Source organism: Pinus tabuliformis, chromosome 6, assembly GCF_031772625.1.
Source record: "Pinus tabuliformis cultivar Carrire ecotype Pingquan chromosome 6, CPIR1, whole genome shotgun sequence".
NCBI lineage: Eukaryota > Viridiplantae > Streptophyta > Pinopsida > Pinales > Pinaceae > Pinus > Pinus tabuliformis.
Genome location: NC_142292.1, coordinates 907,789,199 through 907,812,200, shown reverse-complemented (window position 1 = coordinate 907,812,200; position 23,002 = coordinate 907,789,199). Strand labels below are relative to the sequence as shown.

Sequence of the window (23,002 nt, the reverse complement as noted above, 5' to 3'; positions counted from 1 at the left end):
TTCTTAATGACAAAATTTGGAAATTTATATGAGTGTTTAAACAATGGAGACCATATTCTGTTTTTTTAATTCTTTATGTGGATTTATATGTAGATGTCATAGATAGCTGCCTATTATTTTCTCTGTATTCCCAATTTTGATGGTTTGTGCTTTACATTTTTAGGGGAAGCTTGATATTGATCCAGAAGTTGCTACAAAGGGAAAAGTAGATTTTGTGCAGGTGGAATCATGGGGAAGTGAAGCACTAGAAAATTTAAAAATGAAAAGTTTTAGCCCATCTTTTTCATCGTTAGATCAGGATGCTCCATTCTATGAACAACTTGTCTGTAGATTGCAGCTTTTTGAGGCAAAGGTACTTAATTCGTCATTTAGCATTTCCATCATTTCATTGATACATGGTACATCATTTTATCTTGTTATTGGTCTTAGTTATGCGCACTCAATAATAATTCAACAAATTATTATTATTGTTTTGTAAAATAAATTATTTGATTGAGTGCTGCATAGAAGTCATTAGGCATTTTGTTGTAATCAGATGAAATATCTATGTAATGTCCACTACTAATCAATGAACTTTTTGTGGGACTGTAGAGGTAATAATAAACAAAGATGTTAAGTGCTCCATGCAGCTCCACTTTAAATAAATGAGAAACATAAATTATAATGGAGCTTTAGGCTGTAAATGCTCTATAGGATTGACTTTCAAGATGGACTTTTTGTGATGATGAAGTGGGAATGGTAGCTTCTTCAGATGATGGAGTGGGAATGGTAGTTAAGCTAGGCCATCATTGTCCACTTCTAACGTCAAAGGTTTAGAAGAAGCTAGTAATAAGAATTGATGAGGTGTTGTGTTGTTTGCCTTGCTTAGTCTGCCATAAAATTGATAGATTGTGGTGCAAATTGTTTTTCGTGAGGTGATTTGTGTCTAGTGTAACAGCCCATCTTGAATCATGAGCTCCATAGGAATATTAGCATGCATACGAGGCATGCATATGATAGCTACATATGCATCTATCGCATACACTGTGCTAGTATACGTACTAAATAAGTATGAAAAGTCTAGAATAGGGTAATGAATTAATTATTAAAGCACTGAGTAAATACCTAGCTCACCATAATGTAATGAATATATTGTAAAGTACCTATTATATATGCCACCGTCATAATATATAACTAGTATATTGTTTAAAATAATAATAATAATAATAATAAATGCAATGACTAATGCAAATAAAAGAGAATAATAATATGATATATATTATTTATTATTTTAACTAGGAGAGGTTATATATTAACTAAAAAAAATGATATATTATATCGACTAAAAAGGAATATATATATATATATATATATATATATATATGTTTACAAGGATGAAAGATAAAAACTTCAATAAGTTATATAAATTTATAAGCTCTGAATTAGGTCAATAAACTTTAACAAAAGGTATAAATTAATAAATTAGTATCAAATATCTCATGGATTGTAAGTTATATAAGTTAATTGTCACTTGAACTAAATCAAAATTATGACAGTCAACTCTTAAACGTGACAACTCCAGAATTAACACTTAGTTCTTTATCTTTTTTGCTTTTAGGATTGATCTAAGAGTTGCTTTTGTTTTCCTACATTGTATTTACATTGGAAGTACACTTTTAGTTCCGTTGAACATCCTCATCTTTGCCAAGAGACAAAGGTAATGATGATTTAAGTGCTCAAATCTGTCATGCCATAATTTCCTTTCATTAACAGCACTTGCTCTCTAGTTGTGATGTTTCCTCAAAGAAATGCCAAGCTTTGACATCCCATTCTCTTCATTTACTTAAGCAACCTTTTTGTAATCATTCTTCATGGCCTTCATGTTCTTCACCAAAAGTGTTGGCTTTGAACTCAATCATCGAATTCTTGTTCTCCTTACTAATTTGATTGATTGAGTGAAGATTCTTTTTTAATCCTGAAACACAGAGAACATGATCAACAACTTTGCATTACTGTCAAAATTATCAATTCATGTATGCGGCTCTGATTCATAGGACCTAAAACTAGATCTGAAATAGAAAACCTCTCAAAACATCAATCAATTCTACTTCTTTTCAAAAGTAGAAACTGTGGAATAATAGATCAGGAAAAGGGACATGGAATCAGTATTTGAGATTGATCTGTGAAGTATTGAACAGTAGATTTGAGTTTTTCCAAGCTGAAATTGCAAAACCAGCACTGGAAATGCTAGCCAACAATGGAAAAATACTTTTGTTAGATATAGAAAAATCACCACTGATGTCTCCACAATAAAGTTTTTCAAATTTTCAGTAAAATGTGACTATCCTGACAAAGAACTTTTAATAGTCCTTTTATATTTTTTGGAGACAATTAAAATCCAATCTATCACATACGAAAGTAAGATTCAAGTTTTTACTATTTGGTATGGTTAGCTATATTTAGGCTTTCTATTTTGTTTGAAAACTCATTGTGGCACTTGATTGTTGGTTAGGGTATCTATAAGAGAATTATTCTAAATGTCAATGATTATTTTCAGGGGGACATTACAGTTGTTCAGGCAAAACCGTTGCCTCCATTTGAGAAGTGGGTATTTGGTGAGCTCAATTATCTTCAATTCCTAATGGATCAGGTATATTGAGCACTCTAACTATTTCATTGTGGTCTTCTATTCTCATTTTAGCTTTTTATCGAGGATCTTAAGCTTGGTGCCCCCTAAGTATCCTACAATGCAAATCCACTTGACAAAGGTATAGCAAATTAGGGTTTATGGTGGACGGAGTAAATTCTGTTAATTTTGTAACCCCTGTAAATGACAAATTATTTCCTAGTAATTTTCTTTGCTGATTTTAATTAATTTTTCAACTTACTGAATAACATGTACTACTGTTATTTTAACTGGAAAATAAAAGTAATTGAGCCAGTTGCCTCAAAATTTAGCGGGCCTTGTAAGGGGGTAACTTACAAGGCAAAAACTAGACTAAGGGACAACAATGAGGTGTGGCCCACTGTCACCACAATCACTACCTCCTCTTTATGGACTTTCACCAATAGGAGACTTCCCTTTAGAGAGGTCACCTATGAGAGATATGCCAAGTTCAAGGATCATGGTGACAAGAGGTCTAGGGAGGAAAACTCTTCTTAAGGACGAGGCTCAACAAGCAAGGAAAAGCAACTCACATCCTCTAATAAGGCCTATTTAGGGCAAAATAGATCTAGGGCTTGAGAGATAGCAAGCCAAATGCACTAGCCTGGAATCAAAAGGCCAAGAAAATGTTTCCCAACAATAAATAATAGCAATCAAATGGATCAAGAAGCCTTTGATAAGCCCCTAAGTTGAAGCCTAGGGAAAACTAGGGTTTCCTATAACAAACTCTACCTAGGGCAACATAATTTAGCTTTAAGATGGATAGATTGGGCACTAAAGGGAGCTGATTTTGGGGCAATCAAGGCTCCTTCCAATGTTGAATCCTTCCAGCAGCCATAATTCCCATTCTAGGTCAACTTGTGCCCTAGCCCTAGCTAGCGGCTTGACCTTAAGATGGTCAAAATCAGACTAAAAGAGAATGAAATTGAGTTTATGGATGAATTTGTGAGTGATCACCAAAATGACAAGGCCAGTGCCTAGTCCTTGGGATGATGGAGTCTATGGAGGTGAAAGATTGGCTAAATTTGGGTAAGGGAATTTTGAAGCCCTAGACAAAACCCTAGCTATTACTTTTGTGAAGTATCAAGCTCACTTGGGAGAGCTATTCCAAAGACATACCAAGGGGATTGTCATTCACATTTTACACTTGAATAATGCATACAATGACATTTTCTAGATTCTATACAATTGATCTTCAATAATAAATGGCACAATAGAAAAACCCTATATAACAATGCATTCCGTGCATTAGACACATGAACAAAGGTTTCTCAAATACAAGGTTTACTGACAAGACAAAATGCATGAATAATTGTTTATTGATCCAAAGTAACATCTCCAATGCCAAGAAATAGCTTCAATATGCCAAAATACACCATAGAGTCACATCTCCACAAGAATCCAAGAGACCGAAATCTGTAAGAGGCTGAAATTATGTTACAAGTGATAATGATGAGATACGATGATCCTCTCCTTTATTTATATAAGGAGGATGACTACTAATTAGCCTAATAACACCCCTAAAACATGTTTGATGCCACAATGTACTTGGGTTACAAGCCAACCCACTATATGCAAATATGCCCTAATTAGCAAACACGTGTGAGATGTATGCTCTCTGGGGATGACGCCATCCAATGAAAAGGCTGCAAATGGCATCTCCAAGGTTGATGTGGTGTCCAAGGTGGTGTAGAAGCATGTCAAGTCCATGATTTGAGGGTTGGTCCTCAAATCCACCTCATTGGATCCTATGGGGTCCTAAGGGCCACAACTGGGGCATCACAAAGTTGTAATATTCCTAATTGGAAAATAATAGTGAATACCAAAAACATGAACTAGGAACAACAATTAAAATTAAAGTCCAAGCACCCAAATCAGAACACCATAGAAAATAAGTAGAATAATTGAGCCATTTATTAATCAATGGGAATCTGAGTACATAATGAGTAAGAACAATGGAACCTGGGCTTGCTATGCAAGCTATGCAAACCCCAGGTGAAATATCACTGACCCAACTACTGAAATGGCTCCAAATTGATAATGCACACTGCCCAGAAAATCTGCTATAGGCTGCCAAATGGAACTAGTCGTCCTGCTCAAAATAATGCCCGGAATGCTTTGAAATTGCAGCCGCAAGCTCCTCTCCTCAAACCTGAAAATACCCAGAAAAGGTTTGGCCTATCTCCAAGCCAAAGTCGAACCCACAAAATGGTGCAAATTCCCTAGCTAACTAGCAATTCACCCTGTTATAAGAATTAGGATTTCAGGCCCGAAGATCGCCTGAAAAATCTTGTAAAATTAGTCTCTTTTTTAATATTATTATATTGGTGGGGGCCATTTTCCACCAAGTCACTTTTGCTACCATCTAATAAAATAATAATTTGCCGCTATTATCCGATAAAATAATACTAGCCACCATTTTGCAATAATATTTGCCTCTTTTTTAATTAATATTACTAAAGTTGGGCAAAACTCCTTCGTGACTCTCATGCTCACAAAATTGGTAATATTACAAAAGTGGTCTCCATGGGTCTCCAACTCCTCAAAGTGGCCTCCTCTGCTCCAACGTTGAGGACTTCTCAGGGGTAACAAGCCCTCCCTAGTTTCTGATGGTGAGACGATCCTCATTTGGACTCTAAATCAATTGCCACCTGTCAATTGGTGTCAATGATGGCCTGGGGGCATGCTGGGTTGAGTTGTGTCATCTTGAAGAATCATCAAATATGGTACAAATTCATCTAATATCCTGGGTGCAAGAGGTGTCCAGGGATGTATGTCATTTGATGCTGCTGTTAGGAGGCCCACGAGCCTCAACGCTTCACCTACTTGTGCCAATATACTTCTCTAGATGTAATATTCCTAATTAGCCATGGCTAATTGGAATATTCGATTTTGCTCAATTTTGCCTTGTATAGCTGTTTATAAATAAAAAGGTGAGGAGAGGGGGACATACTCACTTCATGAATAAAGACACTCCCTAGTAGCAGAACATTGTAACTTAAAAGGTGAGCCAAGGGGGGCCAAAGAACCATGTAGAGGAGGGGCCCACGTAGACACATGGAGTGACTGCGCAGATGGTGAGAAACACGTGGCAAGAGGAAAGCTACGTTGGAGGAGGTGAGCCTTGGGATTGAGAGAGGCCAATGCTATAAAGGAGAGAGGAGCCTCCTCATTTTGGCATTCGATTATGTGCATTTGAGCTAGTCACTTCGACTTAGAGCACGCTGGCTGTTTAGCTAGTCTGCAGCACTGTTTAGTGCATTGAGTGTCTCCGTTCGGAGATCTCACCCTTAGCCCTGGGGGACTTCGAGTGCCTGCTCAGGCAAGGTATTTCCATTAGTATTTTGCAATAGTTTCATCAGCATCTTGGTAGGAGGATTGAGCATCTTGGATCACTGCGCAGTCTTGAGGGGGATGACGCAGTTCTTTCTGGCAGGAGTTCTGGATTGAGGTTTTGCAGGGGTTTTGTGCTGGGAGGTTGAGCAGGGGATCAAACCTTGCATATTGGAGGATTTTGGTTGAGTTTCAGGCAGAGTTGTGGTGGGTTTATTTCAGTGGCAGCGCAAAGCCTTGAGGGATTGCGTGGGTCCTCAAGGGGGCGATTTTTGGGGGTCGGCCATTTCAGAAAAGCTTTCTGGGTTTTTTGAGTAGAATCCGATTCCAGAGTTTCAACATTTTCTAAGGAGGGGAACAACCCCAAATCCTCATTTGATTTCTAGCAGCAACAGCAACACGATAGTTTTCCAGCAGCTTGGACGCAGTTCAGAGAGAGGCCATTCCTTTGCTATTTTGAGTGTATTTCTTCACTTGCCTTGTGCAAGTCGAGGTGCCATCTTTCTGATCACCTCCTGTACTCATTCTATTACTCAGTATAATAAAATGGCTTAGCATTTCTCTCTGGATTTCTTGAGTATCTGCTTATGGTTATATTGTTATATGATTGCACCGTTGTTATTTTTACCTCTTTGAGCTTCTCGGCTACTATATCACTTGTGTGTTTTCTCCTATACTCTTAGACAGAGTCTGGAAAGGGCCAGGTAGCCTCCAGATCTCGTCCTCTTTTTAGAGGCAACATATCTGGTAAATGCCCTCCCAGTCCATCTCTGGTTGGAGTTTGCTTGTGTTTGAGGAATATTCCTGATAAGGGATATTACAGTGGTATCAGAGCATAGATCTGGCTCAACCTGTGGAGCTAGCAATCTATGACACCGGGGGAAAAGCCCTATATCTGTTACAGAGGTAGGAGATACAGAGACGCTGGGCGTAGGTTGGAGAACACCTACGGAGAGGGAGACTGTGTTCCGGTGGTGGACGCAGAACAGGAGGAGCCTGTGGTGGACGCAGGACAGGAGGAGCCTGTGGTGGACGCAGAGCAGGAGAATTCGATGGCAGATGATGACGGGAAGAGATTTGCGGACATGCTCCTCAAATCAGTACAGGATCTGTCGAGGCAGATTGAGGTGATGGGACAGAGATTCACGGCAGTAGAGGCTAGACAGCGTGAGAGCCCACGGGTTTTCCAGGTTGGTGAGGGATCGGTGCATCCCACCATTTTCCAGAGCAGCGTGATACTACTCAGCAGGTGGCCTCACATGCCCCTACACGCTCTACCATGCCCACTTTCTTAGGAGCAGACACGGGGGCCAGAGCCTAGCAGGAGGCAGAGCCTGGTCATATGGGCGATTATTTTGCAGAATACTAGGCCTATGGGCAGGAGTTCAGGGAGGCTCTCTCATTCAGAGACTTTGTTCAGCTCCAACAGGATAGTAGACCCCGCGACCATCACAGAGGGTACCGACATTATCATGATGGTGACACCCACCGTGCAGCTAGTAGATTCCACTTGCCCACGTTTGATGGTTCATCAAACAGTTTGGCAAAGTCTTGGGTGGAGAAGCTGGACATTTACTTCCAGCTTAACTAGATGTCAGAGACGGAGGCTATCAAGGTGGTGACATTACATTTGGATGGTGAGGCCCAGGATTGGTGGTTCCATGGGATGGTTACACTCGGACACTCCACAGTGACGACATATGCCAAGTTCACCAGGAGATTGATGGAGAGGTTTGACTGGAGGGATCCGGAACAACACTTTGTGGAGCTGACGAGGCTCAAACAGACTGGGAGCCTAGAGACCTACATTTCAGATTTCTTGAGGGTTTCAGTGATGGTGCCAGATCTGTCCGCGGCACGGAGGATTTACATGTATGTTGAGGGGTTAGTAGAGCCACTTCGGGGTCTAGTCAGAGTCGCTAGACCAACCACCCTTCAGGATGCTATTAGCAGGACCCGAGACTTACAGGATGTCTTACCTAGGACCCGGACACCTTACCCCTAGTGACAGGCTTTCCAACCTAAGGGGAAGGATGTGAGGATTCCGCCTCCGGAGGGGAATCCAGGATGCGTACAGATTGATGATGATGCCAGGAGGGAGTTGAAGAAGAAGCGGTTGTGCTTCACCTGTCAGGAGTCGTGTGCACTGGGACATAGATGTGCTGCCAGCAAAGCACATTTTATTGAGGTCTTCTCCGAGAGCAGCAGGGATGAGGATGAGGAGGATGATGTGGAGGTAGGAGGTAGTCATACTGCGCAACATTGTTTGCCACCTCCACCACCAACATTGGGTGGTGCAACTTTTGCACCTACCAGAGGAGCCCTTGCAACATTGCGAGGAGTTCCCAAGTATTTGACGCTGTGCGTGCGGGGGACAGTACGTGGCCAACGAGTATCAGTTTTGGTTGACAGTGGCGCAACCCACAACTTCATCGATGCACAGATGGTTGAGCGGAGAGGTATACATGTAAAAATTTCTGTTTTCCCACCCCGGTTTTCAGTTTCTCCTTATTTCTCCCATGTAGTTAAATGCCCATTCCCATAACCATACATTTAACAGACTGAAAAAAAATAAATATTGCTGAAAACACAAATTCTGGAAATTTTTCAGAATGCTGGAAATTGCAAAATTAAAAATCAGCAATAAAAAACAGCCATTAAAACACATTAAAACACTGATATTTTTGGTCAACTTGACCCTGGAAAAACCCCCTACAACTCTTGGGGAAAACCAGTTTGAGAGCTCTTCTTTATTTCTGAAAATTGCCTTTTTACAGTGAGAATTATTCAGCAAAAAATCAACAAGCAAATTTACAACTTATCTCCTTTCCCGTGCCTCACAGCAATCTGGAAATTACAGCAAACAGGACAGCAATAAATGCTGTACGGCCTCCGTTTTGTGTGCAGAAAAATCAGCAAACTGCTCCTCGATTTTTGTGCAAAAATCTGCCTTTCACTATGTGCTGAATCAGCTGTACAAATCTACTCAACTGCTGCCTTGGAATGTGTGCCAAGCTGCTGTCTCCTTCTCCTCCCTGCTCAGAAATCTCTTTTGCTCTCTTGCTCTCCTTCTCCCAATCTGCTCATGAAAGAATGAATGACCTTTTCCTCCTTTTCCTCCTTTAATATAACTCCAAGTGACTTTTGGGTGATCCAAGTGACTTTTGGGTGATCTCTAAATCCAATGGCTGAAATAGATTTAGATCAATGGTTGAGATTAAATGCTCATTTAAATCTCACTTTCTATTTTTTTAATTCACCCCATTTTAATAAAGACCCACTTAGTCATTTATTTCCAAAGTCACTTTTCCTTTCTAATTTTTCATTTACTTTAAAATTAGACTTAGTAACTTTATCACTTAAAGTCACTTTTAAATTAGATTTAACTTTATAAAATTATAAAGTCACTTTAGGAGAAAAATTAAATTCTTTTGGACACTTTTCCCTAGGCCAAAGATCAAAGCCTAAGGGAACCACCTGTCCTCCGGTACCAAATTTCAACACTCCCTCTTACCGAGGAAGGTGTTCCTCACCACACCCATCTTGTCTCTGAAGTAGACATGCTTGCCCCGTGGTAAGGCTTTGGTAAGAATATCTGCAACCTGCTCATCAGTGGAAATATACTCAAGTTTCACAACTCTCTTCTGAACATAGTCTCTGATGAAATGATATCTGATCCCGATATGCTTTGACCTGTCATGAAATACTGGATTCTCCGTGAGTTTAATGCAACTCTGATTATCACAGTAAATCACTGAAGGTCTCAACGGCTGACCAAATAAGCCAAACAACATCTTGCGAAGCCAGATAGCCTCACAACTAGCTAGACTGGCTGCCATATACTCTGCTTCCGCTGAACTCAGTGCTACTGACTGCTGCTTCCGGCTGAACCATGACACTACTGCTGAACCCAACCCAAAACAACACCTTGAAGTGCTCTTCCTATCAGAAGCACAACCTGCCCAATCAGAATCAGTGTACCCTGCCAATCTCACTCCATCTCCCTGCTTGTAGTCCATACCATAATCCACTGTCCCCTGCAAGTACCGCAAAATGTGTTTTGCAGCCACCCAGTGAACCTTCCTAAGCTCACACATAAACTGACTCATCGTGTTGACTGCAAAACAGATATCTGGTCTAGTGTTGACCAAATACATCAAGGAACCAATCAGCTGCCTGTACAATGTGGGATCCACCAACTCGGAATCCGAAGCATGAAGCTTCTTCCAGTTGGTGATCATCGGTGTCGACATGGGTCTACAATCCTCCATGTGGAATCTGCTAAGGATGTCCACAATATACTTCCCCTGCCCCAGGAAGAAATGCCCCTCCTCCTGCCACACCTCCAAACCCAAAAAGTAATGCATCAAGCCGATGTCCTTCATCTCAAACTCCGCCGCAAGATCTCTCTTGCAGTGCTCTATGAGTCTCTCTGCACCTGTAATGATCAAGTCATCCACATACAGCACCAGAATGAGAGGCTCCTCACCAATCACAATAAAGTAAAGGTTCAGATCTGCCTCACTCTTTGTGAAACCCATCCCCTGCAAGTATGCATCTATCCTGGAGTACCAAGCTCTGGGAGCTTGCTTCAGGCCATAAAGGGCCTTCTTCAATCTGCACACATGGGACTCCTTCCCATGCACCTCAAAGCCCTGTGGCTGCTCAATGTACACCTCCTCCTGTATGAAGCCATTGAGAAATGCGGTCTTCACATCCATCTGGTGGATCTTCCAACCCATCTCTGCTGCTATCGATATAATGGAGCGGATCGAAGTATATCGAGCCATGGGAGTGAAGGTCTCCTCATAATCAACTCCCTCTACCTGGGAGAACCCTCTAGCCACAAACCTTGCTTTGAATTTCTCAAAGCTGCCATCTGCAACATGCTTTACCTTGTAAAGCCATCTGGAAGTAACCACGGATTTGCCCTCAGGCCTCGGCACCACCTCCCAAACATCATTCTTCATGATAGAAGAATACTCCTCCTGCATGGCCTCTCTCCAGACCTGCTGGCTAGCTGCCTCCTCATAGCTAGAAGGCTCAGAGTCAAGGATGCTGGTAACCATCGCCATATAGCTACAAAACCTCTCAGGTGGTCTACTCTCTCTGACCGGCCTCTTCGGCTCAGCAACAGATGTGGCATCTCTTAAGGTGTCCTGAAGCCACTTGGGCTTCCTCTTCCCTGAGCATGCTTCTCCCATAGGAGAATGAAACTCCTCCTCCTCATCACCATTAGTAGCCTGAACTTCTGACTGTCTGTCTGTTGTCCTCCTGCCTGCACCTGAACCTGTAGAAGCTGAGGTACCGTGTGAACTGTCCATCAGTGGACTCCCTAGTGAACTGCTCTGTGAACTGCTCTGCATGCTGCCCGGAGCACCACCCCTCTGCCTCGATGAGCCACTGCTCACTGACGGACTTGACATCCTCATAGATGTACCTCCTGATCCTCCTGATCCCTGCCCACTGGATCCCTGCGACTGACTCAACTGTTGCTGAGGGTCTGGCTGATCCAGATACTCTAACTCCCGTGACCTCCTAAAGGCCCTGTCCTCCTCGAACTTCACATCCCGTCTGACAACAACTCTCCTCTGTGCAGGAATGTAAATCCGAAAGGCCTTTGAGGTCTCACTGTAGCCCACAAAGATACCCTTGTCTGCGGTGGGCTCTAGTTTGGTCCTCTTCTCCTTGGGTATATAGGAGTATGTAATGCATCCAAAGATATGAAGATGACCAATATCAGGCTTCTTCCCAGAGAAAGCCTCCTCCGGAGTCATGTGCCCCAAGGCACGATGCAGACTCCTGTTCTGCAAGTAAACAGCTGTGTTGCAGGCCTCTGCCCACAAGAACAATGGCAACCACTGATCATGTAACATGGCTTTGGCAGCCCCTATGATGGATCTGTTCTTCCTCTCTGCAACCTCTTTCTGCTGGGGGTTGTAAGAAACAGTGAACTCCCTCCTAATGCCTGCCTCCGCACAATAGTCAACAAACTCTCCAAGGGTGTACTCTCCTCCATTGTCCGACCTCAAGGACTTGATCTTTCGACCTGTCTGAGTCTCCACAAGAGCTCTGAACTCCTGAAACCGCTTGAAGACCTCACTCTTGGTCTTCAAAAAATAAATCCAGGTCCTCCTGGAGTGATCATCAATGAATAACACATAGTACTCATATCCACTCAAGGAAACATGAGACATCCGACCGCTCACATCGGGATGAATCAAATCAAGTATCCCCGTCGCTCTGCTGTCACTGCTGGGAAAAGGGGATTTGGCAAACTTGCCCATCGCACAACCTCTGTAAGTATCAAAGTGATCAGTACTGAAATCTGGCACACCTGTAGTGATCTCCCGCAATGTCCTCAAGGCTCCATGATACATATGTCCCATCCTGCGGTGCCAAATCTCACACAGCTCAGAACTGCTAGCTCTGCTGTCGGTACTACTGCTCAATGCCAAAAGGGGTTGGAATGCAAACTTGTACACCTTTGCATGGCGTACACCTATCACTCTAGCTGAATCAGCTGGAGTGTCCCTGGGATACATCAACACCTGTCCTCCCCTGAACAGTACCTCATATCCTCTGTCCTCCAAAGCTGAGACGGATATGAGGTTCTTCCTCATCCCTGGCACATAAAGAACCTCTGACACCTTCAAGGGAGGTTTGGACTCCCTCTGAAATGTCACTGTCCCCACCCCGACTGCTCTAACAACTCTGTCATCACCGAGTACTACCTCAATATCAGTGCCACTCTCTGAAAGCTCTGAGAAGTACTCACGGACTCCTGTCATGTGACGTGAAGCCCCACTGTCCACATACCAGATACCTGTAGATGCTCCGCTAATCAAGGGAAAAGCATGCTCCCTCTGAACCTGTGTGGCAGGTGATCCTGCACTAGAGGACTCACATGTAGTGAACGCAAACTCCCGATCAAAACGACCTGCAAAGTCCTCAATCTCTGCTGAAGCTGCCACGTCCTGGTTCTTCCCCTTCTTCTTCTTCTTCTCCGGACACACAACTGCATAGTGTCCCATCTTTTGACAATTCCAACACTTCACCTTGGAATAGTCCTTCTGTGTGTTCCCCTGTTTACCTTTACCTTTGCCTTTCTTGCCTCCTGCCACCAGTGCTACGTCCTCATCCTGCTCAACTGGCTTGGCTGCACCAAGCTGTCCTTTCCTGATCTCTGTCTGAATACAATCATCCCAAAACCTCTCCCATGTGGGAAGGGTCTCACGTGCACAAACCCCATCAGCAAAGTTCAACCATGAACGGGGGAGGCCATTCACTGCAATACGCACCAACTCAGTGGGTGGAATGGCCTCTCCAATCGCTGCCAACTCATCTCTCACATTGGTAATCTTTGTGAGATATCCAGCTGCACTATTATTCCCCATCTTAATATTCTTCAGCTTCTCCTTCAGGACCATCTTCCGGTTCTCATTGGTACTCTGGTAGAGATTGGACAATGCTGTCCACATCTCATGGGCATTGCTCTTTCCTCTCACATGAGGAATGCAATGGTCTTTGATTCCGTCTAGAATCAGCCTCTTACCCTTATTGTTCTTCTTTTTATACTCAGCCAACTGAGTAACATCAGTGGGCACAACAACAGGGTTCTGTGCGGTATGCACCATGATATCCCAGACTTCTGCCTCCTCAAAGATACTCTGCATTCTCTCCTTCCAAACACTGTAATTTGTATGCCCATCCAACCTATCCTCCACCCTCAATCCCAATGACATCCTGCTGTCCTAAAACTGAAAAATAGCACTGCTGTAGTAAAGATAAAACTGCTGTTTATGAAAAAATCAGCTTGCTGGAATTTTCTGAGTGAAAAATCAGCAACTGTAATTTTTCCTTTTGCTGTCCCAAACTGCCCTTCAGCACTCAAGCTCTGATACCATGTAAAATTTCTGTTTTCCCACCTCGGTTTTCAGTTTCTCCTTATTTCTCCCATGTAGTTAAATGCCCATTCCCATAACCATACATTTAACAGACTGAAAAAAAATAAATATTGCTGAAAACACAAATTCTGGAAATTTTTCAGAATGCTGGAATTGCAGAATTAAAAATCAGCAATCAAAAACAGCCATTAAAACACATTAGAACACTGATATTTTTGGTCAACTTGACCCTGGAAAAACCCCCTACAACTCTTGGGGAAAACCAGTTTGAGAGCTCTTCTTTATTTCTGAAAATTGCCTTTTTACAGTGAGAATTATTCAACAAAAAATCAGCAAGCAAATTTACAACTTATCTCCTTTCCCGTGCCTCACAGCAATCTGGAAATTACAGCAAACAGGATAGCAATAAATGCTGTACGGCCTCCGTTTTGTGTGTAGAAAAATCAGCAAACTGCTCCTCGATTTTTGTGCAAAAATCTGCCTTTCACTATGTGCTGAATCAGCTGTACAAATCTGCTCAACTGCTGCCTTGGAATGTGTGCCAAGCTGCTGTCTCCTTCTCCTCCCTGCTCAGAAATCTCTCTTGCTCTCCTTCTCCCAATCTGCTCATGAAAGAATGAATGACCTTTTCCTCCTTTTCCTCCTTTAATATAACTCTAAGTGACTTTTGGGTGATCCAAGTGACTTTTGGGTGATCTCTAAATCCAATGGCTGAAATAGATTTAGATCAATGGTTGAGATTAAATGCTCATTTAAATCTCACTTTCTATTTTTTAATTCACCCCACTTTAATAAAGACCCACTTAGTCATTTATTTCCAAAGTCACTTTTCCTTTCTAATTTTTCATTTACTTTAAAATTAGACTTAGTAACTTTATCACTTAAAGTCACTTTTAAATTAGATTTAACTTTATAAAATTATAAAGTCACTTTAGGAGAAAAATTAAATTCTTTTGGACACTTTTCCCTAGGCCAAAGATCAAAGCCTAAAGGAACCACCTGTCCTCCGGTACCAAATTTCAACAATACAGACAGAGAGCTTCGATGGGTTTTCAGTTTTGATCCCAGGAGATCAGACCATGGTGTGTGCACGTTATGTTCCAGAATTATCCGTGACGATGGGCACTTACACATTGACTAACCACTTTTTCGTGGTCAATATTCTGGACACCGACATGATACTCGGTTTTTAGTGGCTCATCACTCGAGGGAAGGTCACGACAGATTGGAAGACCCTAGAGATGGAGTGGGATGATGAGAAGACAGGGAGGCATGAGAAGATACGGGGACAGCATACATATCCGCCTCAAACTGTTTCGGCTCATCGGATGGAGGCAGTCTTCCAGAAGGGAGACATAGAGTGGGCAGTAGAGTTGCGTGCATCAGAGACAGGGACTACAGGGCAGACAGTGCACCCGAAGATATAGTCCATCCTTGACCGGTATGCCATAGTATTTGGGGAGATTCCACCGGGACAGCCATCGGACCGGGGGTTTGAGCACACTATTGAGCTTGAGCAGGGCATACAGGCAGTGATTACTACCCTCTATAGGCAACCCAAGGCCTATCGGGATGAGATTGAGCAAGCCATTCAGGAGTTGCTAGCTCCTGGGCACATTCGGCCAAGCACGAGTCCTTTTGCTTCTTCCGTGGTGTTGGTGAAGAAGAAGGACGACACCTTGAGGATGTGCATTGACTACAGGGCCTTGAACAAAAAGACCCTGAAGAACAGATACCCCATACCCAGGATTGATGACTTGATGGACGAGTTGAGAGGAGCACGGTTCTTCTCAAAGATTGATTTGAGATCTGGGTACCATTAGATTCGCGTGAGGGAGCAGGACATTCCCAAGACCACCTTCAAGTGTCACTATGGGCACTTTTCAATCTCCCTCTTCTGCTCAGCGCTGGGTTCTCTGGCACTGCTCTTCTTGTTCCACCTGCAACTCTGATACCATGTGAAAATTCCTCAACTGGAATGCCTACTACAGCAACTGATAATGTTTCTTCTATTTGTTAAATTAATCAACCAAATTATTTGTAGTTTCCTAGGGCAAATATCGAAGCATATACACTGCAACCTTCACTTAATTAAATATTATGCGGAAATAAGACACTGAGCAAGAAAGAAAATACAACACAAATGACACCTTTGTTTTTGGACAAATGTCCCCGAAAACACCCAATGTGGGAAAACCAGTGCAATAGTCCTGAGGGTTTATTATTATTAAGCAGTAGCAAATTCTGAATACATCTATGAATACCTCAAGGGTTCTTTAGTTAGAGAGAGAGAAATACTGGCAGAAAGATTTGTGAGATTACCTCGCATAATCACTTAGAAAAATCCCGGTTGATCTAGACACTGGATGAGGTGCCTCTGGCAGGCCCTGCGTAGTCCCTGCATCAACCCCTCTAGGCATTGCGTCACCCAGCTAGTTGATTGATTTGCTGCCAGGAGTCACTGCTCTCAGCCACTCGGTATCACACCCTGGCTCCTGGCTTCAGAAACTGACTCTGCTGTAAAATTCTAGACTCTCTCTCACCCTCTGTGCTACCTCTGCGTGAGAGCTACTGGATCACTCTCTGCCTCTCTTTGCTGATGATTCTCCGGTTGAGAAAATCTCTCTCTCTGGATGCTATCCCTGCCCCTCAACTGTAAGAAATCTACTCGATCAGAATTTCCTCCTGAGAACTTCTCACTTCAGAAATTCGATCTCTTGATCTCTCGGTGTGTTCTCCAAGTGCCCATTAAGCCTCCTCTTATATTCCTCTCGTTGATGAATCAACGACCCAGATTAGATCCTAATCAATGGCTAAAATCATATTGACATGATCTTTGACTTCTTCTAGAAGTTTCATCCATAGTTTAGATTAATACCCATTAATTATTTTAATTTCCCAAGTTTAGATTTAGGGTCCCATTAAAAATAATTAATTATTTTAATAAAACTGTCTCTGGGTGGAATTTCCGAAAAAGATTTCTGGGTATTCGAGAATGCATGTGTCTAAGCCTCCCTGCGAATTTTGAGACTTAGAGCACATCCGATGCTACCAAAAATCAACAATGTATTGGCTTTTGCCTATGTGTTAAATGTGTTTGCCCCAACCATCTTTTGCATTTTGCGGTACATTTTTCTGTTGAATGTGGCCAACTATGCTTCTACTTTTATTTTCAACTGCATCAACCTCCGGGGCATCATTCCAGGCTCGACCCAATGTGTAGGCAAGGGGAGGGGGAAGGCTAACCCTATGTGGACCCAGGGGAGGAATGTGGACCCTAGTGGGAGAAATGATGAATGGGGTTATAATGAGTGGAAGAGGAATGCTATATGTGGATGAGGGAGCGGGACCACGCAACCAAAATCAAGGTTTCCCATGTATTACCAACCCTAAAGCCCAAAGGTCAGTAAAAGAGATCCCACGGAACGAAGGTCCAAGGTTAACATCCAAAAGAGGTCGAGGGGACAAGAACACAGACCTAGCCCACTCTTTTCGCCGAATCCCCCCATTAATCCATGCACATAAGTATCCATGATAAGCAAACTATAATACTCAATTACTAAATGACAAGGCATACCTTTAGGTTCAGGAAGCCCAACTTTAGGTGGTGGAGAAATGGCACAACGAGCTAGTTGGTGGCTGCAAGAGGTTGTTGGCTGCCGATTGAGGACCATCTTGGAGATTTTTTTGCTCCTAGGGATATTACCCACAAAATGGTGGGTAACAAGGTGAACATGAGGCTATATTTATATCTGTTGGCGTGGGTGAAGAGACATGCCTTTTCATCAAGAAGGCTGACATGAATAGGGGCAGACTTGAGTTGATGTGAAAAAGAGGCATTTGTAGGAGGACAAAAATTCGAAAATTTCAAATGAAGGATGATGCCATCAAGTGTGCTTCAAAGGTGAAGAGTGCCATCTAAAGAGGAGTTGTCAAATGAGGGAATTAAGCCCTAGTTGCCAACTTTAACAAGATTAGATCTCAACATAATTTGAGATCAATGGTTGAGATTCATCTATTTCACTAATGCAAATAAATTTTGCTTTTCATTAGATTAAACTTACTTTTCTCATAAAAAGATATCACTTTAATTAAAGTAATTGCTAAGGTTAAAGGGCTATTAGACGACTTCCACATGTCTACACACTTAGACTTGGGTGGAAGTACTTGTTTGGGCTATGAACATCAACACTCCCTCATAGCAAGGAAGGTATTCTGCACCACTTGTAGCTTGTCCTTGTAAAACACAAACTTCCCCTTCACCAAGGGTTTGTTGAGAATGTCTGCAACCTACTCATTTGTTGACATTTATTGATTCTTCATTGCTTGCTTTTGGATCATGTCTCTAATGAAGTGATACTTGATCTCAATATGCTTGGACCTATCATGGAATATTGGATTCTTAGAGAGTTTGACACAACTCTTATTATCACAGTGTATCGCTAGGGTCCAACTCCTGACCAAATAATCTTGCAAGTATCTTGTAAAGCCAAATGGCCTCATGAATTGCCATACTCACTATCATATACTCTGCCTTTGTTGAACTGAGTGCCACGAAAGTTTTCTTCTTGTTGAACTAGGAAATCATCGTTGATCCAAGATTGAAGAAGCACCCTAGGTGCTCTTCCTATATAATGCACTCCCTACCCAATCTGAGTCTACATATCCTTGCAGCCTCACTCCATAACTTCCAAAATACCTCAGACCATATTCCATTGTACCTCTCAGGTACCTCAACACATTCTTTATTGCTACTGAATGCACCTGCCTTAGTTCCAACCTCCACCATGAACTAGCTTAGGGTGTTCATAGCGAAATAGATTGTTGGCTTAGTGATGAACAAATACATCAAGGACCCTATCACTTGTCTATACTATGTGGGATCCACCAACTTTGAATTTGAAGTCAAAATGTTCTTCAGGTTGGTGATCATAGGTGTAGCCATAGGTCTACAGTTCTCCATTCCGAATTTCCTTAAGACCTCTACTGCATTCTTCCCTTGACCAAGGAAATCTCCCCTGACTTTCCCTCTGATCTTGGCACTATATCCTATACATCATTCTCATAATGGAGTTATACTTCTTGTGAAAATTCCACAATAGGAATCCCTACTGCATCAACTGATAATGTTTCTTCTATTTGTTAAATTAATCAACCAAATTATTTGCAGTTCCCTACGGAAAATATCGAAACATATACACTACAACCTTCACTTAATTTAAATATTATGCGGAAACAAGAGAGTGAGCAAGAAAGAAAATAGAACACAATAACACCGTTATTTTTGGACAAATGTCCCCAGAAAAACCTAATGCGGGAAAACCGGTGCAATGGTTCTGAGGGTTTATTATTATTAAGTAGTAGTTTTGAATACAATTCCGGATGCTCTTTCGACAATCTAGTTATAGAGAAAAAGACATTGGCAAAAAACTAAGTGAGATTACCTCACTCCACTCGGCAAATCCTGGCTGATCTGGCAGCTGAACTGACTGTCCCTGGCTACAACTGCATTGCCCCTTCTCAGTAATTGCGTGGGCCTGTGTGGAGCTCTCTGAGGCTTTGCGTCAACTCTGCGCTGGGTCTCCTTGCCTCCTGGAGCTCTGACGTTAACCCCCCTGGCTGATTCGACAGCTCCCCGACAAGTTTTGGACTTTTGCTGGAAGACAACTCTGTCTTTGCGGTGGCCCTTCTGGCTCTGCATCAAGCACTGCGTGGGCCCTCTTGGCCCAGCGTCAGTCCTTCCTGGGTCTGCGCTGCCTCCACTGGTGATTCTCTACCTCTCTGTTGAGTATTCGGGGTCCCGAAGAAGATAATCCAACTCCAACTATCCCTGCTCCTCAACTACAAGAAATCTCCTCGATCGAAATTTCCTCCTGAGAACTTCTCATTTCAGAAATTCGATCTCTTGATCTCTCGGTGTATTTTCCAAATGACCCTCAAGCCCCTTCTTATATCTTCTTGTTGGACAACCAATGACCTAGATTAACTTCTAATGAAAGACTCAGATTGTTTTGACTTGATCTCCATCTTTTTCTAGAAGTTACACCCACAATTAGATTAACACCCATTAATATTTTAATTTTCCTAAGTTTAGACTTAGGAACTTCATTAAAAATATTAATTATTTTAATAAAATCGTCTCTGGGTGGAATTTCCCAAAATGGTTTCTAGGTTCTTTCGAATGCATGTGCCCAAGCCTCCCTGCAAAATTTGAGGCCTAGAGCACATCTGATGCTACCCCAAATCAACACTCCCTCTTCGCAAGGAATGTGCTCTAGTAATATACTGTTGCTGCATACTACTCTGACTTTGAAGCATCGTTCTCTGCGCTGTTGATGTCTGACATGCTGTCCACCAACTACTGCGTTGCTGCTGCAACTGTACTGTTGCCTTTGACACTGCCACTGCCACTGCTAATGCTACATCTATACTACAACTCCCTCTCAAATGCTGCGTCTGTTGTGCTGCTAGCATTGCCACTGCTAACATTGCATCTGTACTATAACTCAATTGCTGAGAGAAGCAACTAAAAAACATCTAAAAATTACTGAACTAACTGTGTTCAGTATGATGCCACATGAATGCTAGAACTGACTATTGCTGGTCTTTGCGCTGACCCTCTGAATCTACTGCGTTGTTGTTGTCCTCTCCTCTGTGCCTTTTGCATTGCTGTCAACTTTGCTCTGCGCTGCTCAGACTCTGGTGCTCCTAGCCACTGCAACTATCTCCCCGACACTCCTTGGTACCATCTGACACTAGTCCATCCTGCTACTGTAAAACTGGGCTCCTGTAGCAAGGTATTGATCCAAGAGGTGGACTCCTCAAGGATCCTGCCCATCTATATCTCTTTCGAACTACAAATCCAAATCATCCCACCTCCTTCTTGGAGGTATCTTGGTTGTCATGGCGAACTCCTCCTCTTCGATCTTCGCGGCTGCAACCTTAGGATCGTGCTTCTCATCCTTGTCCTTTTTCTTCAAAGGACACTGGGATGCATAGTGGCCCAACATGCCACGTCTGAACACTTCACCTTGGAGACGTCCTTCTTTCGTCTCCGTTGCCACTGATCTGAGACAGAATTGAGGGCCAGTATAACCAACTCTGAATCTTGAGGTGTATGCCCTGCAACAGACAACTCATCACGGGTTTCCTTCAACTTCGTGAGGAATGGATTCAGATACTGTCCATTCTACATATGAGCAGATCTCAGCTCCTGCTCCAAGTACATCTTCCACTGCTCGGAAGATCCCTGATATAACGTGGCCAAGGCATCCCACATCTCCTTAGCAGTCCCTTTGCTAGCAACGTGACACACCACGTGATCCTTGACTCCATCCAGGATCATCCTCTTGGCCTTCGCTATCTCAACTCTGTATTTCTTCAACGGATTTGCATCTGCAGGTTCAACCACCACGCTGTCGACGTACGTCTTGAGGGCATGCTCATCTAGAAGGAAAGACATTCTAGCCTTCTAGATGACATAGTTGGATGCTCCGTCCAACCTGTCCTGATCCCTCAAGCCACTGGTTTCCATATCTGCGAAAACAAAAATGTCGAAAATCCCCTCTCTACTTCTCACTGCTGCTGCTCAGCCAATGAGAAAACGGACTTCTCGGCGGAAAGTCTGTTGAGGAAAAGTTCCCTCAAAGTGCTTTTGTTCTCTCTTCTGATGTTTTTCAGCCCAACAAACGTCGTGCTGAAAATCTGCGTCCCACAAGCCCTCTCACGCTGAGGCTTCAATGCCGCTCCCTTTGCCCCTGCAAAAATTTGAACTGGAAGTCCTTCTCTCCGTCGACTCACTTGGAGAGAGAATCGCTCGAAAACCTGCACTCTCGGCTTGGAACTGCTTCAGCCCTCTAGGGTTTTGAACTGTTGCCTCTTGCAGCTTTTTCAAACTCCCCTCTTCTGCTCAGCGCTGGATCTACTGACTCTTCTCTTCTTGCTTCACCTGCAGCTCTTATACCATGTGAAAATTCCATAACAAGAATTCCTACTGCAGTAACTACTAATGTTTCTTCTATTTGTTAAATTAATCAACCAATTTATTTGCAGTTTCCTACGGTAAATATGAAAACATATACACTGCAACCTTTACTTAATTCAAATATTATGCAGAAACAAGACACTGAGCAAGAAAGAAAATACAACACAATAACACCATTATTTTTGGACAAATGTCCACGGAAAAACCCAATGCGGGAAAACCGGTGCAACAGTTCTGAGGGTTTATTATTATTAAGTAGTAATTCTAAATACATCTCTGAATGCTCTTTCGGTAATCCAGTTACGGAGAAAAAGACACTGGTAGAAAACTTAGTGGGATTACCTCACTCCACCTGGCAAATCCCAGCTGATCTGGCAGCGAAACTGATTTTCCCCGGCTACAACTGTGCTGCCCCTTCGCAGTAACTGCGTGGGCCTGCGTGGAGCTCTCTGAGGCTCTGCGTTAGCTCTGCGCTGGGTCTCCTTGCCTCGTGGAGCTCTAACGTCAACCCTCCCGGTTGATTCGGCAGCTCCCTGATAAGCTTCAAACTTTTGCTGGAAGACAACTTTGCCTCTCGTTGGCCCTTCTGGCCCAATGTTAGTCCTTCCTGGGTTTGTGCTGCCTCCATTGGTGCTTCTCTGCCTCTCTGCTGAGTATTCGGGGTCCTGGAGAAGATACTCCAACCCCAACTATCCCTGCCCCTCAACTGCAAGAAATCTCCTCAATCGAAATTTCCTCTTGAGAACTTCTCACTTCAGAAATTCAATCTCTTGATCTTTCGGTGTATTTTCCAAATGACCCTCAAGCCTCTTCTTGTATCTTCCTGTTGGACAACCAATGACCTAGATTAACTCCTAATCAAAGGCTCAGATTGTTTTGACTTGATCTCTGTCTTTTTCTAGAAGTTACACCCACAATGAGATTAATACCCATTAATATTTTAATTTTCCTAGGTTTAGACTTAGGAACTCCATTCAAAATATTAATTATTTTAATAAAATCGTCTCTGGGTGGAATTTCCCAAAAAGGTTTCTAGGTTCTTTGGAATGCATGTTCCCAAGCCTCCTTGCAAAATTTGAGGCCTAGAGCACATCAGATGCTACCTCAAATAAACATTTCTCCTTGATGGCGTCC

At 42.8% G+C, this 23,002-nt stretch overlaps 1 protein-coding gene across 3 annotated transcripts in view; it reads left to right on the top strand.

Moving 5' to 3' along the window:
• The window catches only part of LOC149261889 (uncharacterized), a 347,563-nt gene that overhangs the window by 28,134 nt on the left and 296,427 nt on the right, over nt 1-23,002 (top strand). For 2 of the 3 annotated variants that reach the window (XM_089422969.1, XM_089422961.1), the window contains exons 2-3: nt 164-352; nt 2,537-2,629. In XM_089422969.1, coding sequence (XP_089279095.1) covers nt 164-352; nt 2,537-2,629 — 282 coding nt within the window. The remainder of the gene's footprint in view (nt 1-163; nt 353-2,536; nt 2,630-23,002) is intronic. The other variant, XM_089422974.1, reaches the window with a different exon arrangement.